We start from the raw sequence: 20,994 nt of genomic DNA, 5'->3' as shown, positions 1-20,994 counted from the left end.
TCACAGTAGGGATGGTGTTCTTGGGATGGTACTCATCATTCTTCTTCCTCCAAACACGTTTAGTGGAATTATGACCAAAAAGTTCTATTTTGGTCTCATCTGACCACATAACTTTATCCCATGACTCCTCTGGATCATCCAAATAGTCATTGGCAAACTTAAGACGGGCCTTGACATGTGCTGGTTTAAGCAGGGGAACCTTCCGTGCCATGCATGATTTCAAACCATGACGTCTTAGTGTATTATCAACAGTAACCTTGGAAACGGTGGTCCCAGCTCTTTTCAGGTCATTGACCAGCTCCTCTTGTGTAGTTCTGGGCTGATTTCTCACCTTTCTTAGGATCATTGAGACCCCACGAGGTGAGATCTTGCATGGAGCCCCAGTCCGAGGGAGATTGACAGTCATGTTTAGCTTCTTCCATTTTCTAATGATTGCTCCAACAGTGGACCTTTTTTCACCAAGCTGCTTGGCAATTTCCCCGTAGCCCTTTCCAGCCTTGTGGAGGTGTACAATTTTGTCTCTAGTGTCTTTGGACAGCTCTTTGGTCGTGGACAGGTGTCTTTATGCAGCTAACGACCTCAAACAGGTGCATCTAATTTAGGATAATAAATGGAGTGGAGGTGGATATTTTAAAGGCAGACTAACAGGTCTTTGAGGTCAGAATTCTAGCTGATAAACAGGTGTTCAAATACTTATTTGCAGCTGTATCATACAAATAAATAGTTAAAAAATCATATATTGTGATTTCTGGATTTTTTTTTTTTAGATTATGTCTCTCACAGTGGACATGCACCTACGATGACAATTTCAGACCCCTCCATGATTTCCAAGTGGGAGAACTTGCAAAATACCAGGGTGTTCAAATACTTATTTTCCTCACTGTATGTAACATATGAGCAGAAATTGCTAAACAAAAGCTTATTTGATGTGGCAGTATATTCTACAGTAAAAACTGTACCCAAAACTAGTCAACAAAATGTTGTCTTTCATATTTCGCCTGACTGTAACGTTGTTTTTATGAAATATTAGGGCATATAAATGTTAATTTGCAGTTTAATACATTGCTTATACAAATAGCCTACATTTTATTTCAACATATTTCAGTCGATTTTTACTCATCTCAGTATAGCAATACAGTTTGCTAAAACATCATCATTCATTCACACACAGAAAGCGATTTAAATTTAAACGGTCTTTTTGCGAGCTGTGGTAAACAGCGCGCATCACTGCCGTTCATTCATTCACAAACAGAAACGCGATTCACTTGAGAAGGAAAAAAAAACTTACTACAGTATTCCTCAGCTCAGTCGGATCCTTGCTCCTCGAAATACCCGCACTTCTGAGGTACATTTTCCATTATTATTATTCCTCACAGCGCTGCGAGACGGTGTAAACAAGTAATGATCTGAATAAACCTGTGTTTTCTCGAGCTGATATGGGGGCGTTCACAGGTTTGCGTGGATTGCCTCATTCATTTGCGTTTGAATAGCGCGCGCTCTCTGTGGGCGGGGTCACATTAAAAATAATTAGATGAGATGAGAACGACTGACATCTCGCTCTTTTCTTACAGATTACATGAACTGAGAATATTTGTTTTTTATATAAATTACTTCATTTAAAAGAAGAGAATTCAAGCTTCATGCCTGTGTGTCTGTATGTCTGTTTGACTGAGTATTCACTGAGTTATTGTTCATTTTCGGACGCGTTTCAGAATGGACTTCACTGACAGAGAGAAGGCAGAACTCGCTTCGTGTTTATTTTTCTTTATTTGGCAAAAAGCACAACACTTGGTTTTTATTGTGAGTATACACAAAAATAATACATATTTAACAGAATCGATTGATGTATGAAACTTGTTTGTAATATCAAAGTCAACAGAGCAAAATGAATCTCTTTTGAACTGATAAAAAAAAAAAGCGAGCTGGTATCGCCGGCGATACCGCCGACCCCAGGGGGTTAAGATTAATATGGTTTGGAATTGGCAAAATATTCCTGGGAATAAAATATGATCATAAAATCAACGTGCCTAATAATTCTGCACGCCCTGTAGCTCATTTTGCGGTAGAAGGAATGAGAGTACACTGTAAAAAAATTCTAACCCTCCCAAATCAAAAATTTCAAGTGACCGATAACATCTAAATTTTTCAATTGGCCCAAGTGAAATTCTTGTTGCAATAGTCTGTTAACATTGGCTCAATGAGAAATAATACGTCAGACTAATTGAAAAATGTAGATGTTATCGGTCACTTGAAATTTTTTACTTGGGGATGTAATTTTTTTTTACAGTGTAGAGAAAAGAGGATGCAAGTTATCGAGCAGATACCAGAAAACTCTTCAGAATCTGAGACAATTGATAAAACCCACAAACTTGTTTTCAAAACTTCCATGAGAAATAAAATGGAAGGCCCTCAAAGAAAAGGAGGATAATACTCTCACCAAATGAATCCAAAGACCAGCAACATCAGAATGGCGGTTGACATTCAGTACCTGTTTACTGTTTTTTTTTTTTATTATTATTCAAAATGAATTCAAAATGTTTATTTGTGTTTATTTCTGAGAATCGGTTTATTTGTACCCTTGGAAAATGTTAGTGACAATGTTTGACTAAGAACTTCTTATGCTTAGTTAAGAAAATGCTAAATAAAATGCAAGAAAAAGGACAGATGATACTAATGTAACCCTCGTTCCCTGAAGGAGGGAACGGGAGACGTAACATCGACGTAATTGGGATCACTTCAGGGAGCCCTATCATCTTCGAGTGTCTACAGAACCAGCCAATGACCGTTGGCGTGTGTGAATCGTGTCACGCGCCCCGCCCCGCAGCTCGGGTATAAACAGGAAGTGGGCGCATGCACATATCGTTTATCGCTGAGGAGCTGAGATAGTGACGGCCGAGATAGATACGATTCAGTTCGACATAACGTAATTGGGATCCCATGGAAAACGCCATAGTTGCTCCGAAGATCCAGCGCCCTACGCAAGACTCTCAGACCCCCAACTGGCTGGGGCGGAAGATCTGCGTAGAGGGAGTTTGAACTGCTGTTCCGTTATAACCCACACAGTGGAACTCTTGGATAACACTGGGAAAGCGTGCCTTTCCAGGGGAGAGGTACGCTGCTGTGCCTTCCCCTTCTGCTGGCCTCCGTAACAGAGGAAGAGCTGATCTGAGGTCCTGAGCGCAAACGGGACAGAGCAAAGCCAGGGCTGGGTCTGCCTCCTCCGAAGGCAGCGCTTGCAGGTTCACTACCTGGTTCCGGAAGGGAGTGGTAGGAATCTTGGGCACGTATCTGGGCCGGGGTCTCAGGATCACGTGAGAGTTAGCCGGGCCGAATTCTAAACACGATTCGTCGACCAAAAAATGCATGCAGGTCTCCTACCCTCTTGATAGAGGCCAATGCAAACAGGAGTACTGTTTTACAGGACAGATTTTTCAACTCCGCTAACTGCAAAGGCTCAAAGGGTGGTCTCTGAAGTGCCGAAAGGACTAGAGACAAATCCCAAGAGGTCGTAGAGAGAGGGCAAGGCGGATTTAGTCTCCTCGCCCCCCTCAGGAACCTGACGATCAGGTCGTGCTTTCCCAGCGACTTACCTTCAACTGCATCGTGATGTGCGGCTATAGCGGCAACATACACTTTAAGGGTGGAGGGAGATAGCCTTCGCTCCAACCCTTCTTGCAGGAAGGAAAGCACAGCTCTGATCCAGCAAGATCGTGGGTTTCCTTTCAGTTGTTCACGTTCGACATAGTCAACGTTCGACTGAATGGGATCAGGCTAGGGAGCCTGTCATCTTTGAGTACTACTGAACGAGCCAATGCAATTGGCGTGCGTGATGCGCATCACACACTCCTCCCCCGCGGCGCGGGTATAAATATGGAAGTGGATGCACGCACTAGTTGCTTTTTGCTTTGAAGCTGATCGTTTTTGATGTCTCTGAAGAGTATTGTTGTATACAACGAGCGAGTGTGTCGGTGTTCTTCTAGGAAGACTCTCCCAGTTGCTGGTGGTTTTACAGAGTGAGTGCAGCGGTGATCGCGAGCTTTGAGCTCTCAACTGCTGTTTTAACAGCATCAAATTTCTGTGTTTGTTGACGACTGGTTAGAGGCATTGGGCATTGGGCAAAGGGCATTGGCTTGTTCTGTAGACGCTCGAAGATGATAGGGCTCCCTGAAGTGATCCCAATTACTTCATCACGTCGACGTTACGTCGAACGTGAGCGTCTGAAAGGGAACTGTCACCCCCCTTTTAGCCTTTTAGAGAATATACGTAACATTGCACTATCCAAATTTAAATGGTTGTAATTCAAGAAGGCTTTGGAATATAGTCATAAGTTTGGTCTTGTTTAAAAAAAACAAAAAAAAAAACTTAAAAAGTAACTTAAAAAAATGAAAGTATGAAAAAGTTATGGAAGTGTGGAAGGGCCGACACATCATCTCGGCCACACTTTGGATCTCATTATCTCATATGGGCTTTCAGTTTCACAGAAACTGGTATCTCAGATAACTTCCCCATCAGGTTTGAGATCAGTGTTCCACCACCTGCTAGTAAGCCTGTCTCCTCAGCTTCTAGGCACCGCTGCACCCCCTCTACAGGTGGAGAGTTTGCTTCTGCATTTGTGGGCTCACAGTTTTATCTGTCTTTATCTGTCAGTCTGGTCTTTCCCTCTTCCCCAGATAACATTCTCTCTGTGTTCCATTCCACAAGCACTGCAATCCTAGACTCTATTGCCCGTTCAGACTAAATCTATTAAACCTAAGGCGGACCCCTGGCTAAATTACACCACAAGGGCCCTTAGGCAACACTGCAGACAAGCCGAACGAAGGTGGAAGAAGGACAATTTAATTGTATCACTGGGTTTATTAAAGGACAGTCTAGCCACATACCAGAAGGCTGTGAAGGTGGTGAAGATGCACCATCTCTTCGGCCATAGCTAGCAGTTGCCATGAACCTAGAGTGTTATTTAATACTATTAACTCTGTTGTGAATCCATGCACCTCTGATTCGAAAGAGGTTTCAGTCAGTACATGTGAGAAGTTTCTCTGTTATTTTATTGACAAAGTAGCATCTGTCAGGCAAAACTGGAGTGCTAATTTTAAAGTAACACCAAGTAACTTTTGCTCTCGGGGTCCCCCTACAGTTGGGAAACAGTATTGTCTTCTACTGCGGTCGTAAAATCTGTCATGGTAACAACAGGGGATACACGTGCATTTGTTGACAAGCCGATACCCCGAACTCTGCAGGAGTTCTCACGTCTTGGGCAGACTGCCTGCGTTGCGTGTGAAATGTCTTCATCCCAGGTACAGTGGCATGTCATGAATATAATTTCATGGGTTTTATTTTTTTCAAACGCCACAAGATTGCGTAGCTCACGTTTACAAGCCAGCGTCATTATAGTAGCCTATTGGCTACTGTTTTACAGAATGCTAATTCAATTCAATGTTTGTGTGGTAGGTAATAGCTATATATCGTCAATATTATAATATCAAGCTACCATAGATGAATCTGCAAAGTTGAAAAATCGATTTGCATTATAGCCTGAGGCAAGACACTTTCACCAGAAAAATAAATAAACAAACATGATTATCCGCCTGCAGTCATTAGGTTACTTAGCCAAAAAGATAATTTTGTCCGTCTAATCATGTATTATTTACTTGCAAGAATGTAGCTCCTACCAAACTTGTACACGCCGTTTAGACATAGGCATACTTTTTTTTTTTGTCCGTTGCTGCTTTGGCCATGACAAAAACATACGCACGAAAGCCGGAAAGCAAACGCTGGTTGGCCCATAGATATGGGTTGGCCTCTCACGTCCGAGTGGTGACGGAAGTGACGTATGCCGTAAAGCATTCGAATTTTGTAGTTCTTTTTGTGCTCGGGTTACTACCCGAACCCCGAAGTTACGTAGTGCCAGTAAAAGCGATACAGACCCCGTCAGGCTATGGCAGCCGTGTCATTCAACCTATTGTAAGTCGATGTACCATCACAAGGGTTTTGGAAATATATTATGAAGGTTGAAAAGCTACATAGTGTTGCTTTAATGTGTTTGTACCTGCTGCTCCTGTGCTTTCTGCTGTGTTTGAGGAATTTAAGCTAGTTTCTCTGACACTGCATTCTGAGGTAGTGCAACACACAAAACCTACCTTCTGTCTGTTAGACATTGTCCTAGCCAGGATAGTGAAAGAGGTTTTTAATAGCACCATTGGGTCGAGTCTACTTACTTTCTTTAATTCTTGTCTTAGTTTAGGTTCTGTCCCAGCTGCATTTAAACATGCTGTGGTCAGGCCCCTACTTAAGAAGCCTAATCTTGACCCTGCAGTGTTGTCCAATTTTAGGCCAGTCTCTCATCTGCCTTTTCTGTCAAAGGTTTTGGAAAAAGTTGTTTCTATACAGTTGCAAGCCTTTTTGCAAAAAAACTGTGCTTGAAAATTTTCAATCTGGTTTCAGATCACGTCACAGCACTGAGTCTGCACTGCTGAGAGTTCATAATGATATTGCCTTGTCTGTAGATGGCAGGAATCCTGCTGTTTAGTGCTTTTGGACCTCACAGTGGCATTTGATACGGTGGACCATGCAGTCCTCTCTCACCTTGATCATTGTGTAGGCATTCGAGGTTCGGCACTTCAATGGTTTAGCTCCTATTTGGCAAATAGGAGCTTTTCTGTCATGATTGGTGACTGCTCCTCATCAGCTGCTCCTCTCTCTTGTGGGGTACCCCAGGGTTCAATTCTTGGCCCCATCCTGTTTTCTTTATATATGTTGCCTTTAGGGGCTATTATAGGAAAGCACAACCTGTCTTTTCACTGTTAAGCAGATGATTTGCAAATGTATTTGCCTTTTAAACCGAATGACAGTGTCGCACTAGACTCCCTACTTGGTTGTATTAATGATATTAACCCTCTGGGGTCTGAGGGGTTTTCTGGGCCCTGGAGGTGTTCTGACATGCTCTGACATTTGTGCTTTTTTCAGTTATTTATAAACATGTTAATGGCAAAGGTGTAAATTCACTCTATATAGCACAAACAGGGCTACCATAATATGTGATCAACATGCATGTATATGTTTGAATTTTTAAGAGAATAATGTTTATGCGTGGTTATTGAAAAAAAATTAAAATGAAAGTTGCTGAAATAAGACCACAAAACACATAGTAAATATGTGTCAATAAGACTTTTGACTAATGAATGTTGTCGCTTCGAGTTCTGGCTTCAAAATGATGTGAAAATCATCCTGCGTAATCGTTCACATAACACAATACATTGATTTACACTTTGTAAAACAGTTTTTTTGTCAGAAGAGGTTTATGCATGGGAGTGGTAATGGCCTATCAATATTAATGAGATTCAGACCAGGGGTGTGACAGACACTCCCCACATTCCTAAAAAAAAAAAGAAAAAAAAAAAACTGTTAGCATACATTATCCAAAGTAAACTGATGGGCAATTAATTGTTATGGACGCACAATGTATGTATATATCTGTTGATGGTCCATAGGACAGAGAAATATCACTGCTAGTATCTGTTTATGGGCCATGACCGCACGTATTTAGTGACGTACGTAATGAACGGATCGTTCGCGAACAACACATGCATTTCAAACATTTACACCTGTATTCACAAACATCTGTGCATAAGGCAGTATGGAAGCATGATAAGCAGTGTCATAGTCTAACCAAAACCATACGTTTATATATATATATATATATATATATATATATATATATATATATATATATATATATATATATATATATATATATTAGTGGTGTCAACAATAATCGATTCGGCGATGCATCGCAATGCGGGGCATGCACGATTCAGCATCGATGCGGCAAAGTGCCATAATCGATTATGTCACTTAGGGGTGTAACGGTACGCGTATTCGTACTAAACCGTTCGGTACAAGGCAAGCATTTTCAAACCGAACGGTTATTTCAAATGTAAGCGCGTCGCGAGCGCGCTCATAATGTAGACGCTGGCGCGACCACAACATCAAATGGCAAACGCAATGTAAGCGGAACGAAACTGAGCTACTCGTGACAGACTGTTTATCAGTTTGGACCAACGCAGCGCGAGCCGATCTTATACTACACAACGCTAAGAGATCCAGTAAAGAAAGCATTTGAACTCGCCACTAAAGAAATAACATCGCTGCGAGATCTAGTGAGAAACATTCACATTTCTCCGTTATTAACGGATCAAACAGCGCTGACGTGGAAACCAGGAAGAAACATTGTGACATGAATGAACTATCCAGTGTCCACAGATCTGCAATATTCACCATGGATTTACTGTAGTAACACTAACTGCAACTTTGGAAGTTTGGCAGGAATAGTAGGCTATAATGCTTTCAAGTAACGTTATGTCGGATTTATTTCGACATTATGAATAACATTGCTGCCCTCAAATGTTAATCTGAACTAAAATAAACAGTTGTTTATAAGCACAAAATATTACATTTAATTTTTTCCAAGGAGCTGTTTTGTTTTATATGCTCCTAAGAAGAGTCAATTATAGCTCCATCATTGCTCAAAGAAAAACAATGTCATAGTTTATGATGTTAGTTCTAATAAAAAAAGAATAAAAAAAAAAATCAAGGAAATTTCTCTGGCATTTCTTTCTTTTTGCTGTATCGAAAACGTACCGAACCGTGACACAAGTGTATCGTATTGAACCGAACCATGAATTTTGTGAACCGTTACACCCTACACTGTTTATTTTCTGGCCTTGAGTTGGACAATAAAGTTGAAATTTAATTTCAAATGGTTCTCAAGCAGAGAGAAGAGAAACATTTCTCATTCAAAGCACTGAAAGCAGTGATTTATGCTTTCTTTTTCAGGTTTGAAAATGTCATATCCAATACCCTGTACCATTCAATTTTATTTTATTTAATGACATTTATGTCAAAGATACAGGAGAGTGATAATACACACATAGCAGCCAATAAAATCTGTTGTTCAATACCTGACTGCTTGTATTGCCTCATGACTGATGAAAATTTTGCCTTGTTGTGTGCAGTAGAATTTTGATGCATCGCAATGCATCGTAGAATCGAATTGAATCGAATCGTTACCTGGTGAATCGTAATCGAATCGAATCGTGAGGGCAGTGCCAATGCACACCCCTAATATATATATATATATATATATATATATATATATATATATATATATATATATATATATATATATATATATATATATATATATATATATATATATATAATGTCTAGTATTTAGACAGTAGGCCTAGGCTATCACATATTTTACCGGAGGCTGAAATATATTTAGACTAAATCACATTACACTTAAGCAGATATTCGCAAATAAGCTACATTAAACATAAGGCAGTATTTTAGCATGATAATCAGTGTTATAAGCTAATCAAAACTGAGTGAAATATATTTAATATACAAATATGTTTAGAGAGTAATAGCCTATCACATTGAAAAAGTTTACACTTGAGCATATACACGAATGTTAGGGATATTGTAAGGCAATCTTTCCTGTAAGATGTCAAAAGCTAGCCAAAACTAAGCAAAATATAGTCTGAAAATTCATGAGTTCTATATTATCAGAAAAATAATTATATAACAGTAAAACTTACTCCGAAATTGTGTCCTCGGCGGGATCAATTCGCTCTTCAAAATGCTGCCGTTCGTCGTCCGAGTTACAATCTTCCTCTGAGGAAAAGGTGAATTCTTCCTCGCTGTCCAGAATCATCTGAAGGGCGTCTTTACCGGAGAAGCGTGCCATACTCAAAACGCGATGAACTATCAGTGAGTCTGATGAAGAAACTGTGTTTGTATGGCATTGATCGGGGGGCGTGTGCGATGCATAGATCACCTAAACTATTTACCATGTGAATAGTGCCGGGGGCAGGGCTGCTTCAGCTCATCAGAGATAATGAAGGGAGAACGAAAAAACGGTTCCTCTCCTTGCTTTTAAAGGGACTACATAAGCTGAGAATATTTGTTTTTTATATAAATTACTTCATTTAAAAGAAGAGATTTCAAGCTTCATAAAGACATATCTCACGTGTCTGTGTGAGAAGTATTCGCTGAGTTATGGTTCATTTTCGGACGCGTTTCAGAATGGACTTAACTGACAGAGAGAAGGCAGAACTCGCTCCGTGTTTATTTTTCTTTATTTGGCGAAAAGCACAACACTTTGTTTTTATTGTGAGTATACACAAAAATAATACACATTTAACAGGATCGATTGATGTATGAAACTCCTATGGAAAATCAAAGTCAACAGAGTATTTATGAGTTTCTTTTACACTGATAAAAAAAAAGCGAGCTGGTATCGCCGGCGATACCGCCGACCCCAGGGGGTTAAGTTGTGGTTGTCACAAAACTTTCTTAAATTAAATGAAGCTAAAACTGAGTGTATCATCTTCAGTAATTCAGGCACCCCAAACGATTCAACTGTGAGTTTTGGAGCTCTGGGTTCATACCTTAAGCCAGCTGTCAGAAATTTGGGGGTTACTTTTGATTGCAACATGAAATTTGACAAGCAAATCAGCAATGTTGTAAAAAATTAGCTTCGTCTCCTGGCTAAAGTTAAGCCTTTCCTTAACAGGCATGATCTGGAAAAGGCGATTCATGCTTTTATTAGTTCAAGGTTGGATTACTGTAATGCTCTTTATGTTGGTTTGAATCAAATCTCCATCTCACGCCTTCAACTTGTGCAAATTGCTGCTGCTCGGTTTTTAACAAATACATCTAGGCTTGAGATCACATATCACTCCCGTCCTCTACACCTTACATTGGCTCCCTGAGCGTCTTAGAATCGATTTTAAGATTTTGTTGTTTGTTTTTAAGGCCCTAAATGGCCTGGCCCTGGAGTATTTATCCGAGATTTTAACCCTGCGTGAGCACAGCCGGTCTTTGCGGTTTTCAAACCAACTGGTTTTAGAAGTCCAACGGTCAAGGTATAAACGATGGGGTGATCAGGCTTTTGCAGTTGCTGCCCCGAGACTCTGGGACAAGTTACCCCCCCCCATATTCACACAATTACAGATGTAGCTCTTTTTAAGTCTAAACTCAAAACCTACCTGTTTAGAATGGCTTTTAACCCCCTGAGGTCGGCGGTCTCGCCGGCGATACCAGCTCGCTTTTTTTTAATCAGTGTAAAAGAAACTCATAAATACTCTGTTGACTTTGATTTTCCATAGGAGTTTCATACATCAATCGATTCTGTTAAATGTGTATTATTTTTGTGTATACTCACAATAAAAGCAAAGTGTTGTGCTTTTCGCCAAATTAAGAAAAATAAACACGGAGCGAGTTCTGCCTTCTCTCTGTCCGTGTAGTCCATTCTGAAACGCGTCCGAAAATGAATCATAACTCAGCGAATACTTCTCACACAGACACGTGGTATATGTCTTTATGAAGCTTGAAATCTCTTCTTTTAAATGAAGTAATTAATATAAAAAACAAATGTTTTCAACTCATGTAATCCGTTTGAAAGCAAGGAGAGGTACCGTTTTTTCCTTCTGCCTCATTATCTCTATAATGAACCGAGGCCGCCCCGCCCCCGGCACTATTCACATGGTAAATAGTTTAGGTAATCTATGCTTCGCACCCGCCCCCCGATCAATGCCTTGAAAACACGAAGTTTCATCAGATCAGATTCACTGATAGTTCATCGCGTTTAGAGAGGATGGCTCGTTTCTCCGGTAAAGACGCCCTTCAGATGATTCTGGACAGCGAGGAATAACTCACCTTGGCTTTTCCTCAGAGGAAGATTGTAGCTCAGACGACGAACGGCAGCATTTTCAAGAGCGAATTGATCACGCCGAGTAAACACCGAGTTTTTGCGTGAGTAAATACATGTACTCAAGTGGTCTAGTGGTAGAACATTTGCCTAGCGTGTCAGAGGTTCTGAGTTCGAATCTGCACTCATATAGTTTTTTTTTTTTTTTTTTTATCAAATCAGATTATGTTTATCAGTGGTTGTATATCAGGCAGAGACATGTTTGTGTGTATTTTGTTTTGTAATTTCACTGGAACGAAAAGAGAGTCTCCACAACGGATTGAAGCGCGCGTCCGAGTGAAGACTGCGCGAGCCTAAAACAAACACAGTATCCGCGTCTGACTCGTGGGAATCCACTGCGCAAACCTGTGAGGGGCTGTGTTTTCTCGAGCCCCATATCAGCTCGAGAAAACACAAGTTTATTCAGATCATTACTTGTTTACACCGTCTCGCAGCGCTGTGAGGAATAATAATAAGGGAAAATGTCCCTCAAAAGGTAGATGTAAACAAACTATTAAAAGGTAAATATAATTTTTTTCTTTAAATAATTTTTATTGTGTTTTATTAGTAACAAATTTGGGGAGAGGATAAATATTCCAAAACTGAAAATACAGTATGAGAATTAACTGCACAATTACTAGACATGTTTACCTTGGATATTATACAATTTGCAAGCACAATTTGTGAAAAAAAAAAAAAAATGTATATAAAAAATATAAATAAAATTATTTTTTGTGTATAAATATATACACATATATATGTGTGTGTGTATGCACATAGATATATATTTGTATAAGCAACGTATTAAACTGCAAATTAACATTTATATTCCTTATAATAAAAATGAAAGACCTATGTTACAGACATATGAAAGACAACATTTCGTTGATTAGTTTTGGATAGATTATACATTTTTACTGTAAAATATCTGCCACCTCAAATAAGCTTTTATTTGCCAATTTTTTGTGAAAAATAATCAAATAATCAATCAAATCCTTAACTTTGAAATATGTATGATACAATGTATACTTTAGTTTTTACAAAGAAAGATTACACTTGAATTGTTGTTTATTGAAATATTTACAAGGTAGATGTAAACAAACTATTAAAAGGTAAATATAAGCCTTTTCTTTAAATATTTTTTATTGTGTTTTATTAGTGACAAATTTGGGGAGAGGATAAATATTCCAAAACTGAAAATACAGTATGAGAATTAACTGCACAATTACTAGACATGTTTTCCTTGGATATTATAGGCCAATTTGCAAGCACAATATGTGGAAAAATAAAAAAGAATTGAGATGCTTCCAACTGTTGCTCTTGCATTCTTGTGGCTCAGTGACTCACCTGAATGAATGGCTCATTAAGTATGCGGTCCTCAGGTGTGAACCACTAAATATGCATGATCGTTGACGCCCACTCGAATATTGCCTTTCCAAACAGAAAGTGCTTTGCAAAATTCAAATCAATGTATTGTGTTATGTGAAGGATTAGGCAGGGTGATTTTCACATAATTTTGAAGAAAAAACACTAGGCGATGACATCCATTAGACAAAAGTCTTATTGGCACATATCTAGTGTATGTTTTGTGGTCTTATTTCAGAAACTTTAGTTTTTAGTTTTTTCAATAACCACGCATTAACATTATTCTCTCAAAAATGCAGACATGTACATTCTTGTTGCTCACATATTATGGTAGCCCTGTTTGTGCTAAATAGTGTGTAATTTTTTTTTACCATTACTATGTTTATAAGCAACTGAAAAAAGCACAAATGTCAGGGCATGTCAGAACATCTCAAGGACCCCAAAAACACCTCAGACCCCAGAGGGTTAATACGCAGTAGTAGTGTGACAATTTCCTTTTTCTGTTTCTCTGCAACCTGTTTTGATTTTATTGTTTTATTATTTTATTGTATGATATGTTGTTTTATTTTTAATCTTTGATGTGAAGCACTTTGGATACCTGATGGTTGTTGTAAAGCACTATACAAATAAATGTTGATTGATTGAAAATGTATTTTGTCATACGAAACCTGACACCACCCACTAGGCGAGGAGCTCACTAAAAGAATTTAAAGTACCATTTTTATGGTAATGCAAGGTCCGATTTCAAAACGGTTTTCACAGGCTGAATCTTGAGTTCGTAAGCTTTAGAATGATATATAATTTGTAATTAGATCAGGTGAAGTATAGGATATAATTGTTTTAAACATGCAGTGGCAAGTGGGCCAGTAACAGTTAACAGATTAATGACTTGGTCCTTTTTTATATATACCGTAATCAGGCAACGTGTACTGGGAGTTACAACTCATAAAATCCAAAATATATCAAATATTTCAAAAATTCTTTTGGATATGTTTTAATTAAGTCCAGATGATATAAAAAAAAATGACATGAAATGATTTTTTGTTTATCATTTTCCACTCTTGGCGGTTTAAGGGTTAACTAAAAATATGATTTAATGGATTATCACTTTCGACCAATAGGTGCCGCAGTTACAAAACTGATGTGTTGTGGTCAGAGTGAGGTGACAATGACACATGCAGGGCCCTATCTTGCACCCAGCGCAATTGACTTTGTACACCGACGCATGTATCATTCCTATTTTGCACCCGCGCAAAGCGGACTTTTCCCTCCACAGATGCACGTCGGTTAACTAAGAAATACACTTGCGCTCCCCGGGGCGGTTCAGCGCAAAGAGGAGGCGTGTTCCGGCGCAAACATGATATTTTACAGGTTTAGAAAACAATTGCGCCACTGACCGGAAAAAAAACCCAGTTTAAAGTCAGTGGCGCGTTGCGCATGTTATTCATATGCTATTTTAAGGGCGCATGCTTGGCCTTAATCAATGTAGCGTGTGCACAACGCGCATACACTTTGATTCTCTCATCTACACACAGACGCAGCAGTTATCATTTTTGCAAATCATACATTATTACGATAGATAGATAGATAGATAGATAGATAGATAGATAGATAGATAGATAGATAGATAGATAGATAGATAGATAGACATTTTATTATAAAAACATACATCTAGCTTACACATTTACCCAAATTATCATACGCCTGTTTAACCGAAGTTAATTTGGGTGTGTTTCTCCATCCCCAACGTCCCTGACGAGAACGTTGGTCTCCTCGGCCTTGAACCGCTCCTGTCGTGCGCCTGGCAAATCCGCCGTTATAATAGGAATCCGCTTTAGAACAAGCGCGCCTGCTCTTAAAGGGAATGTGAGATGTCGCTCTGATTGGTTTATTTCACGTTACGCCCAAACCACACCTATGAATAATGAAGCTACTTCAGACCAACCCCTTTTAGATTTGCGTCAGGCGCAAGAGTCATTTATCCCGCCGGGAAAATAGCAACAGCGCCAAGACCCGCCCACAAAGTTACTTGCACTTTGCGCTTTGACACTTGCGTTTCAGATCGTTAAAATAGGGCCCACAAAGTTTGGTGTCAATATGTCAAGGCATTGCAGAGATAAAGCCTGAATAGTCCTTTTGGCATCATGCCTCAACTTTGATGCTGCGGTATATGAAAACGATTTTGTTTATCAAGACAAAATCCATAACTTTTAGTCGCCATAGTCTGGAGATGATACGATTCGATTTTGGTGAAAATCGGACAAACGGTCTTGGAGGAGTTTGAAAAAGCAGGTATTGAAAGAAAATCAAGATGGCGGACAGGAAGTTCGGCCAAATACGGCAAACTTGGTATCTATGTTCTCGGGGTTACCCAAGGAATCTATTAAGACCAGTGTTATTACAATAAGCAAATTTATTCAAAAGCTATTAGCATTTTTGGAAATTGTGTTATAACTTTTGACCAAAAGGTGGTGCTGTCTTGAAATATTTTAAGTACCTTCAGGGGATGGTGTTGATGGCACATTTTGAGTTTCATAATGTTACACCAATGCATTCGTTGAGTATAGCATTTTATATCACAATACTGTATTGAAGTCAATGGCAATTTCATGTTTTGTTCTATTATAGCGCCACCAAGAGGCAAAATCCCACAATTTGTTCGTGTCCTCAGAGTGAGCCCATACATATGTGTCAAATTTGGTGAAAATATCTCATTTAATTTTGAAGTTATAGACATTTATATGTATAAACACATAAAAAATGACCCACACCTGACTTTGTTTGCATTTTCTTGCCACTTACTATTAATATTTTGACATTTGGGCATTGGAATGTAGCCAACGACCTATGATTCCAAACTTCTCACAGTGGTTTCGTCCCGATCGGTCTAATGGTTTCGAAGATATTGGCAAATGTTTTTTAAAATGTTTTTTAAGTCCTTCACGTCTATTGCGATCTCAAAATTCCGGCCAGTTAATAATACCTAGAATATCAAAATCGACTGCTGGCGATAGATCCTTCTCCTATTTAGCACCAAAACTTTGGAACAGTCTTCCTAACATTGTCCGGGAAGCAGACACACTCTGTCAGCTCAAAGCTAGATTAAAGACACATCTCTTTGACCTAGCATTCACATAATACATTATAGACTTCTATAATTCAATGTTAGGCTGCATAGATTAGGTCAGATGGAACCGGGAACACTTCCCATAAATCCTGATGTACTCATTACATCATAAGAAGAATGGCATCTACGCTAATTTTAGTGTCTTTGTTTATCCCAAGGTTTTCCCGCAGCCTGCCGGATCCAGGCCGTATCCAGATCTGACGAAGGACCTTCACCTGGACCCGATGACAACGCAGTGCTGAAGTGGAGGATCCCTTTACCACTCTACAGATAAAGTGTTGTCGGGAAAATTCGTTTCGCGTACCTACCCCGAAGTGACAAAATAAAATAAAATTCTGTATCAAAATGTATAAGGTGTAATGGGAAAAATTTGATTTCCATTGATCTTCAACATATGTTGCAACATAATATGTCACATGTCTATATTGTGGAATGTGAACAGGATATATGTATGTTTGTACACCTGACGTAACCAAGACACACACAGTAAGACAAATGATTAAGAACCTTTAACTTTTTAGGTATGGAAGATAATTTAGCCAAGGGGGGTTAAAGGGGTCATTCTATTATAAATCAGCTAGATGTGGCTGGGTGAGTGGAAAACTACAGAGAAAAGACCTTGAAGAAGGAGTATAAGAAGGGAATTTCCTGGGCTGGGTGTCAGGTCTTGCTCACGTCACGGGGTAGCTGCTGTGATTTTGTGACTAAGCCTCATGGAGGAGAATAAATATCTTTTAAAATACAATTTGCTTGATGTCTCTTATGCAGTGATGATGATTGTTTAATGATTGTTTTTTGCCACAACAAAGGAAAGACCAGTACTTTGTTTAGGCTTGGTTTGTAGGGAATTACAAACCCGCGCACATATATTCAAACGCACATAACTATAGAACCAATTCTTAATGCACATGTGAACACCATCAGCGTTTATCACAGGTTCGCGTTTAAAGTCTGTGTAGAGAGAATGGTGTCGTCTTAGTGGCCCCTAATTTAATAACAAATGATCGTTGCGACAGAGGCGAATCAATCAAAAATAACTTTAGCTGGAAAATAACTTTATTAACTGCATACTGTATACTTACATAGGGTTAGGATTTGAGTTTAGTTTAGGTTTAGTTGCATGTAATTATGCATAACTTACTGTTATTGCTACAGGAATAAGTACATAAACATACAAGGACACTTTAAATTAGTGCCACCAAATACACTTGTACATACGATTTTACATTGTACTTATATATTTAAAGTACTTGCATGTAATTACATATGTAATTAATTTCTGTAATTACATATATAATTACACTGTTGTCCCTTCCCCTATACCTCAACAAATACACCTGTCCCTACCTTTACCCATATCCTACCTCAACCACAGAAAAAGTGTTTTGAAAATACAACATGAACACAATTAGTAAGTTGTACCTAACATTTTTTTGATGAAAGTACGTGGTAAAGACACCTAATATAAAGTGTGAACAAAATGTTAACGTCTCATTAGCACAACAGCAGAATAGTTATATGTCTGACCTGGTGGATAGCAGGGCCAGATTGGTTGTATTCCCACAGCTGATTTCTGTAACCCAAAGCATCTCCTGCACCGCTGAGCAGCATGCCAGCTGTGTAATGATCTGCAGTACTGAAAGAACATTCATTCATTCATTTTAACATTAATAGATACATTCTAGATATTACATACCATCTATGTTATTATGTATGTGTTTAAAAAATGTTTACCAATGATAATAATATTGTTTAAATAAGGTACAATGTTACTACTACAGTGGTGTCTAGTCCTGCTCCTGATGGGGGCAGGGTTAAAGGATCGAAAATCTATCTATAAAAGAGTGAAAAAAAACCCCCTGAACAAACATATTTATGTTGTGAATTATTTGTAAATATCTTATGTTTCTGTAGCTGCAAATGCGTAATGTTTACATTTTAGATGCTATTAATGTCAATATTGTATGTCTCTCAGCATCTATCCAAACGTACAGAAACATTTTTGAAAGTTTTTTTTTGTCTTTGTAAATGTTACATACTAATACATATGTATAAACAATGAGACACAGGTTGCATATTTTGTAATAGGTGCGTTGTTTTATTTTTGTATTGTGGAATATTTATCATCCTTTTTTTTAAGGAGGCACTGCCTTCCTTGTCTCATCGAAGGAAACTCTCTTGATTGTGACTAAGTTAATGGACATTAACTTGACCATTTCAGTGTATTTTTACTACTCATACAGGTATGTTCTATGCCAGTTTCCTTTTCAGACATACAATTTATGGGAGTTTGAGTGAATCACGCAATGTGATTTATTAAGATTTGAAAAAATCTGGCCCATAGGGTCAAAATCAAACAGCAACAAAGACAAAGAGAAATTACAGCTGCAAGCATCAATTAAAGGGGTTCAATCGTTTTATGTCCTTTATGCCATTTATGTGGCATAGGGTTTTTGTTGGGGTTTTTGTCTGTTAGGGTTTGGGTTTTTGTCAACCTGAAATGTAGGGCTGACACCATAAAATATGCACGAAAAAGAATATGCTAAAACAGTGTTCCCTTTCGAGGGACGCGGTGCTCTGATGATATGCTGAGGGCAGTCCCCCCCGCGAGTGACAACATATCGCTCCTCCACAGAGCCCTCAGGAAATCGATGTATGCTTACCGCCATCTCGCGCACTTCAGGACGCATCGGTTTCCAGCGAACGCAAATCACAGTGTCCGCCCGAAAACGTTGCGGCCCTGTCGAGTTCGCTTCATCTCACAAGGCCTGTAGAAAGTTTTATTCGGTTGTCACCTGCCAATCAGTTGCTTCAGGGCACCAGAATCATGCTACACTCAAGAGACTGATCCCCCTAGTAGAATATCTAGACACTTGGAAAGGTTTTCAAAATATATCTCAGTGGGTCCTATGCACTGTGGAAAAGGGGTACAAAATTCAGTACGAGTATCGTCCACCGAAATTCAGCGGGGTAGTTCATACTATTGTCAACCCTGAGCAGGGTCGGGTCATGGAACAAGAAGTTCAGTCCCTCTAAGTAAAGGAGGCCATAGAGCATGTTCCTCTACACAAGAGGGAGGCCAGGTTCTACAGCCGGTACTTCATAGCTCCCAAAAGGATGGGGGGTTACGTCCCATTATACTGTAGATCTCAGGATATTGAATCGTTCTCTGAGGAGATTCAGGTTGAAGATGCTAACTATATCATTGTGAGTCAGATCAGGTCCAAGGACTGTTTTTTCACGACTTACTTCCACATATCCATCCTTCCCCAACACAGGAGATTCCTGCGGTTCGCCTTCAGGGGAAAGGCGTACCAATATCGGGTTCTTCCATTCGGCCTAGCATTGTCTACTCGCTCCTTCACAAAATGCATTGATGCTGCTCTAGCTCCACAAAGTCTTCAGATTATTCGTATCCTCAATTACATCGACGACTGGCTCATTCTAGCACAGTCAAAGGAGATGGCGGTTCGGCATCTAGATGTCGTTCTGCGCCATTTAAGGTGCTTGGGGCTAAGACTCAATGTCAAAAAGAGTTCACTAATCCCTCAGGCAGAGAACTACATTTCTGGGGGTAGTATGGGACTCAGTTACGATGTGGGCACAGTTGTCTTCTGCTCATATAAACACCATCTTGACTACAGACACCAGCATCAAGCTAGGCCAGGCCATCACTGTCAAGCACTTTCAAAGAGTTCTGGGGCTCCTAGCAGCAGCGTCCAACGTAGGGCCTTTTGGCCTGCTGTACTTGAGACCCCTACATTGGTGGCTCAGGACCAGAGGGTTTTCCCCGAAGGGGAATCCATTTCGCACAATCACAGTAACGCGCAGATGCCTTCATTCTTTGGCCATGTGGAAGAAACCGTGGCTCCTGTCCCAAGGCCCTGTGTTGGGAGCACCATGTCAGAGAAAAATAGTGACTACGAATGCGTCCCTCACAGGCTGGGGAGCGGTCATGGAAGGTTGCCACACCAGGGTTTTTTGGAAGGACCATCATCTTTCATGGCCCATCAATTGCCTGGAGATGTTTGCAGTGTCTCTGGCTCTGAGACACTTCCTTCCATACCTCAGAGGCCATCATGTTCTAGTTCAGACAGACAATACGTCGGTGGTCTCGTGTATAAATCGTCAGGGGGTCTGAGGTCGAGCCCTCTATGCAGATTCTTCTGTGGTCCTAGGGCAAACTACTCTCACTCAGAGCAATGTTAAGGGCAATGTGGTGGCAGACATCCTGTCGAGGCAGGGGCTGAGGCCCGGGGAATGGAGACTCCACCCCGAGAGGGTGGAGTTGATTTGGAGGAAGTTCGGGCAGGCGGAAGTGGATCTGTTCGCCTTTCACAACATCACACACTGTCCGCTCTGTTTTTTCCTCACGCAACCGAGCTGAGGCAACGTCTGTACGCATTTCCCCCAATCGCTCTGCTCCCAGGAGTTCTAGAGAGGGTCCAGCAGCACGGGGTCAGTCTGCTTCTAGTAGCCCTGTACTGGCCGGCCATGCCACATGAATAAAATATTTTCTATAGGTTAGTAGTTAGTAGGGTTAGAAATAGAAAATTGATTCCAATTCTTGAAGGGCAAGACCCGCCTAAGAGAACACTTCTGCATGAGCGCTCTTTTCTGAGCTGCGCACACATCCAAAGCGCGCAAAGAGATGTGACGCTGTTCAGCACTGACAGCTGTAACTGCAACGTGTGTCTGTATGTGGCTTTGGAGATGCGTTCCTTGTCAAACATTTACTTTCCTAATTTTG

The 20,994-nt window shown here is 39.9% G+C and overlaps 1 protein-coding gene across 4 annotated transcripts in view; it reads right to left on the bottom strand.

Annotated features, from left to right (window-relative positions):
• The window catches only part of adprh (ADP-ribosylarginine hydrolase), a 915,269-nt gene that overhangs the window by 665,614 nt on the left and 228,661 nt on the right, over positions 1–20,994 (bottom strand). For 3 of the 4 annotated variants that reach the window (XM_084435179.1, XM_084435178.1, XM_084435180.1), the window contains exon 2: positions 17,772–17,880. In XM_084435179.1, the coding sequence (XP_084291305.1) occupies positions 17,772–17,880 (109 nt within the window). Of the gene's footprint in view, positions 1–17,771; positions 17,953–20,994 lie in introns of those variants that run through there. The other variant, XM_084435177.1, reaches the window with a different exon arrangement.

This window comes from Rutilus rutilus, assembly GCF_951802725.1.
Source record: "Rutilus rutilus genome assembly, chromosome: 16".
Classification (NCBI taxonomy): Eukaryota; Metazoa; Chordata; class Actinopteri; order Cypriniformes; family Leuciscidae; genus Rutilus; species Rutilus rutilus.
Note: the sequence above shows the minus strand (reverse complement) of the source record. Positions and strands in the feature narration are given on the sequence as shown.